At 36.5% G+C, this 6,256-nt stretch overlaps 1 protein-coding gene across 1 annotated transcript; it reads left to right on the forward strand.

Annotated features, from left to right (window-relative positions):
• Positions 1 to 2,041: 2,041 nt before the first annotated feature.
• Positions 2,042 to 2,399, forward strand: LOC118753470 (the record flags this gene model as incomplete). The annotated part of the gene is made up of 1 exon (XM_036488352.1): positions 2,042 to 2,399. A coding segment is annotated over exon 1 (358 nt), but the record flags the coding sequence as incomplete, so codon positions are not given.
• Between the last annotated feature and the right edge of the window lie 3,857 nt (positions 2,400 to 6,256).

Below are 6,256 nucleotides of genomic sequence, written 5' to 3' on the forward strand. Positions count from 1 at the left end.
AGAACCTAAGTCAAAAATAATGACACAATTGCCCCAAGTTTTCTAGAACTAAGACTATTTGTTACACTATGAATTTAAAATTTTTATAATTTGTCGACTATGAAAGGTCCTCCTTAAAAAAAGTGTACTAAAGTGCCTTGGCAAGTGCCATTAAAAGTTCGCGCATTAAATCAGGATTGTAAAATGGTACAATACTTGTTAGTTTCATACTAAAAAACAAGTAAGAGCAGCGCTGTCTTCGGCTATGCCGAAGGCTTCATACCTTTCATGAACATCTGCAAATTTTACTTTGACAGATTACTGCTTTTGAGTACATCTGCATACATCGATAGAGGAGTTACATACCTATATAAAAAATCGCATCTGAACAAACAGAGGTATGGAAGATATACCTTATATTAGCACCAATCTAAGTGATTTTCACTGCTATGTGATCGGTATGTAAACCGACACAATTTATTGGGTTTAGTTTCCTACATAAAGGAGATATATCGAAAAAACTGGTATCTGAACAATCAGTGCTATAGGAGATAAAGCTTATACAGCATAGATTTTGACGATTTTCTCAGTAGACTTTGTATTATTATTTATAAAATATCTTACGAAATTTATCGGTTTTAGCTGTTCAAATAAAGGAGTTTTACAGTAAAATCCCATATCTGAACAATCAGATGTATGGAAGATATATGTTGTAGTCACCCGATCCTTGTTATTTTCACTGTAAGTATTCTGTTAATAATGAGTGAAAATGGTGCGAAATTTCATGTTCCTAGCTGCATAAATGCATGAATTATAACGAAAAATCTCATATCTGAACAATCAGTTGTATGGGAGCTATAGGCTATAGTTATCCGATCTTTTTAATTTTCACTGTAAGTTTTCTGTTGATAATTATTGAAAACAGTGCGGAATTTCCTGTTCCCAGCTATATAAATGGAGGAGTTATAACGAAAAATTTTATATCTGAACAATCAGTTGTATGGGAGCTATAGGTTATAGTGAACCGATCTTTGTAATTTTCACTGTAAGCATTCTGTTAATAATGGGTGCAAGTGCTGCAAAATTTCATGTTCGTAGCTGCATAAATGTAGAAGTTATAACGAAAAATCTCATATCTGAACAATCAGTTGTATGGGAGCTATAGGTTATAGTGACCCGATCTTTGTAATTTCCACTGTAAGTATTCTGTTGATAATAGGTGCAAGTACTGCAAAATTTCATGTTCCTAGCTGCATAAATGGAGAAGTTATAACGAAAAATCTCATATCTGAACAATCAGTTGTATGGGAGCTATATGTTATAGTGGTCCGATTCTTCCGGTTCCGACAAATGATTAATACATTATAAAAATACACCCACTTACCAAATTTGATCCGGATATCTCGAAAACTGAGAGACTAGATTGCATACAAACAGACGGACAGACGGACAGACGGACATGGATAAATCAACTCAGCTCGACGTTCTGATCAAATAAGTATACATTTTAATGGGTCTATCTCTTTTTGTTCTGGTACTTACAAACATCGGACCAAAGTTATAATACCATTTCATGCTCATGAAAGGTATAAAAACGAGTAAAAAAATAAAAACCTCAAGTAACCCATTGTACTCAGTTCTAATGTTTTTTATACGCACAAGCTCTTGGTAGGTTCTTAATTTTACGGCAAAATGATGAGAGAGATGGATAGTGGACATGTTTGCCATGAGCGAGCGAGACAGATAGTGACGCCACGCAGTGAGACGGAGATGCGTCGTTTAAACGCGTGAGAGTGAAACAGATACAGTCGCCAAACCATGCAAATGACTACGCTACCAGTCTGACACCAGTCTGACGCTGTAACGGCAACACTGCAGTTAGTACGCTTCTCTCATTCGTCTACAACGCACCTTTCCGTATTCGCTTGTGTTGATTTAGTACTGACAACTTTGACTTTTTGGACTTGGATTTTTGTGAATTGGTTTTGCTGATTACATACCGGCATCTTTGGCTTCTCTCTTTTGGAATTGGACTTTTGTGTTGGCATCCTTGTTATCTACCATGCCTACGCGCTACACTTCACAAGAATATGCGAACATACACCTCATTTATGGAGAATGCAGATGCAACGCAAGCGCCGCCGCTAGACTTTATCGGGAAAGATATCCAAATTTAGAGCGCTATCCGGATCACCGCGTGTTTGTTAATGTGCACCGTTCACTCACAGAGGGCTTCCATTTCCCGAATCAAATACGGGCTGGAGGTAGAGCTCGCTTTCCTTACGAGGAAGAAGTGTTGCAAGAGGTCGCAGATGACCCAAGTATATCCGTTCGTGGAATTGAAGAAAGAACGGGAATACCCAAAAGCACAGCACATCGTATTTTGCAAAGAGCCGAAAGAGTCGAGAAAGAGCCTGATGGTAAACAATTTGAACATTTATTGTAATAAACAAGTAAGAAAGTCTAAGTTCGGGCGGAACCGAACATTAAATACCCGGCGCAAGTATTAAAGATATGTTTTCCACCTTGCCGAAAGCTACCGCTACATGATAAGCCGGGGTGTATACATTTTAAGTAAATTAGCGTCCTTAAATTTCGACATATTGAAATTTCAAGCATTTCTGAAATTTATTGTTATTTGAAAAGCGGCCGTAATTTAAGACCGATTTCAACAATTTTCAACGGTTTGCTTTTATGTGGCAATCGCAGTAACCATACCGAGTTTGGTACAAATTGCTAGAACGGTTAGCGAGATACATATATGTAATCACAAGTGGGCGGTGCCACGCCCATTTTCCAAAATTTTATCATAAACGTATTTCTTGGTAAAGAATTGTTGCAACCATCAATTTTGAATAAATTAGCTTTGATATTTACTGATTTATCGAAGATTTTGTATTTCTCGAAATTACCGTTATATGGAATGTGGGCGTGGTTATTGTCCGATTTTAAAAAGTTTCGGCCATTTAGTATGCTGTACTAGGACCAACAACTGTGCCAAGTTTGGAAGAAATTTGTGCAGCGGTTACCAAGATATACACATGTAACCATAAGTGGGCGTGGCTACGCCCATTTGCCAAAATTTTAAAATATTCTTATTTTTCGTCTAAAACTCATTGTAAATATCAATTTTGAGTGAATAATCTTTAGTAGTTACTAAAATATCGCAGTTTTCGTATTTCTGAAAATTACCGTTATATGGTAGGTAGGCGTGGTTATTGTCCGATTTTTTAAATTTTCGGCCATTTAGTATGATGTATCAAGGCCAACAACTTTGCCGAGTTTGGAAGAAATTGGTGCAGCGGTTACCAAGATATACACATGTAACCATAAGTGGGCGTGGCTACGCCCATTTGCCAAAATTTTAAAATATTCTTATTTTTCGTCTAAAACTCATTGTAAATATCAATTTTGAGTGAATAATCTTCAGTAGTTACTAAAATATCGCAGTTTTCGTATTTCTGAAAATTACCGTTATATGGGACGTAGGCGTGGTTATTGTCCGATTTCGCCCATTTTCAATACCATCCGTCCTACACCCAAAAGAAGTTCACGTACCAAGTTTCATTAAGATATCTCAATTTTTACTCGAGTTATCGTGTGCACAGTCGTGCATTTATGTATACATTTGTCTATATCTATCTCGATTCGTTTTGCCTGTTACAAACAACCGTTATGTGAACAAAGTTATAATACCCTTGTGCACAAGTGCGCTCGGGTATAAAAATGTTATTTCCCCATCTGACTTTTATTCCGATAAACCTAAACTAAACTAGGTCAAGATTTTTCATTATTTTAATAATATTACTTACATTTGTTGACTTTGGTAAAAGTGGCGTCACTATCTGTCTCGCTCGCTCATGGCAAACATGTCCACTATCCATCAATCTCATCATTTTGCCGTGAAATTAGGAACCTACCCAGAGCTTGTGCGAATAAAAAACATTTGAACTGAGTAAAATGAGTTAGCAAAAATCGGGTTATTTGAGGTATTTATTTTTTTACTGGTTTTTTTTTTAGTTTGAAACTAACAAGTATTGTACCATTTTACAATTCTGATTAAATGCGCGAACTCTTAATGGCATTTGCCAAGGCACTTTAGTACATTTTTTAAAGGAGGGCCTTTCAAAGTCGACAAATGATAAAAATTTTAAATTCATAGTTTAAAAAATAGTCTTAATTCTAGAAAACTTGGGGCAATTGTCTCATTATTTTTTACTTAGGTTCTAGAAATATTATTTAGGGTTAAGGTTCCAAAGTTTAAATGAACAAAAATAATAAAAATTAACCACAATAACCGAAAAATTGTTACAGTGTGACCAAATTTCTCGGTTTTTCTTAAATGCCCATAATTTTCAAACTGCATGGGAGAGATTTTTTTTCTAATTTTTCTCATGATGGTTACAATCAATCCTGTCATCCCGTTTCGGCTTGACGTTGAGTTCTGAGACACCCTGTATAAGTATTTAGATATATTAAGCAAGTGAACCGAGTAGTAAATTTGATGGTAATAACCCCGTAGCAAATTTAAAATTTCCTAAAAAGATATATTGACTCTCGAACCACTTTGAAAAGAATATATATATAAATATACATATAAAACCAAAATAATTAATAAAACCCGATAGAAAAATTCACGGGTCACAAATATACATACATTTAAATACATACAGTCCACAAAAACACCCAATTAACAACAAATTGCTCCACCAAGAGCCTCCTTCACGTACTAAAATAATTAAGTATAAAAATGCCAACTGAACAAAGCCTCAAAATTATTTCCAAAATTCCAAGGAAAGCAACTCCCTCGAAAACAGTGGAAAAGCTTCAGACTTCTACCGAAGCAAAGAGCTCAGAAAGAGGAAAATCTCATGACCCGAGTGCGCAAAAATTTAACATTGAAAATGATGGCTTCATGAGATGTTGTGCCAGACTCTCCTCGTCTCCCATAGAGGAATTCGCTGAGTCGGTCCTCGAAATAAAAGAAAAAACTATTGACAATCTCTGGGCACGGTTACAAGCCGCATATGACTCACTTTTTCTAAAGGATGATGAAGACCTTCCAAATAATTTTTTGGCGTTGGCGGAAGGAAAGTATCCATTTAGTATTGATACTTATGAAATGACTAAAGCGAAGATCTTAGATCAACTCAAATTGATCCGAGCTATAAGTCCCCCAAGCTCTCACTCTCGAGAAGCACAGAATTCACACATAGAGGAAGATCCTCACATGTATCTGCAACTCCCGCCATGTGATACAGAGATTTTCCACGGTGTTTATGAAGAATGGCAACCTTTTCTCTCGGAACCACCCCCAATTATCATCCGCTCAGGAATTTACCACCTCCGGTATAAAACAAAAGGGCAAGGCGGTCAAATCGTCAAGCAGTTCCCTCTTAGCGACGAGAATTTTGATCTGGCATGGCAAGCATTAAGAGAGCGTTACGAAAATAAACGTATACTAGTGGATAACCAAATCCAAGTTCTAATGAATCTTCCTAGTGTTCACGAAGAAGATAGTAAACAAATTATTGATTTTCACAGCAAAATCAAAACATGTCTGTCCATTTTAAATACCCATGAGGTTTTGACAGACAGCTGGGACCCCATTCTAATACATATTTGCGTATCCAGAGATACCCGAATACTTTGGGAGCAATCACTGCCCATCAAAAAAGATCTTCCCTCATGGTCTCAAATGAACGAATTCCTAACGTCCAGATTTCAAGTATTAGAAAGGGTATAAATGAAATTCCCAAAGCGAGTAAGCAACACTTCTGATCTAATAAAATTCAACAGTAAAACAAAGGCCTTTACGACAAGTTCCAAAATGGTGTTTTCTTGCTATTTATGCAACACATCACATCCCATGAAAAAATGTCCTATATTTAAAACATTAACAACACAAAGGCGCATAAAATTTGTTAAAGCTAATAAATTATGCCGAAACTGCCTCGCATTCAGTCACACCTTTACAGAGTACAAGTCACCATTCAAATGTATGCATTATCAAAAGAGACATAACTCGTTACTGCATGTTCATTAAAATAAAGGCCATTCCAAAAAGGCTAGCATAAAAGAAAATATTAAGAAATCGATCAACCCTGATCGACAGATACATGAAAGCTCTGGTCATACCCAAATGACCACAGCCCCACAAAATAAAGAGCAAGTGATCCCTCATGATCACCACCCAACCAATGCGCAACCTCAAAAAGTAATAGCGCAATAAAGCACAACGCACGCGATCCCCAAAGATTGTCCCCAAGTTAACAAG

The sequence above is a fragment of the Rhagoletis pomonella genome, unplaced genomic scaffold, assembly GCF_013731165.1.
Source record: "Rhagoletis pomonella isolate Grant_MI unplaced genomic scaffold, Rhpom_1.0 Rhpom_scaffold_02509, whole genome shotgun sequence".
NCBI lineage: Eukaryota > Metazoa > Arthropoda > Insecta > Diptera > Tephritidae > Rhagoletis > Rhagoletis pomonella.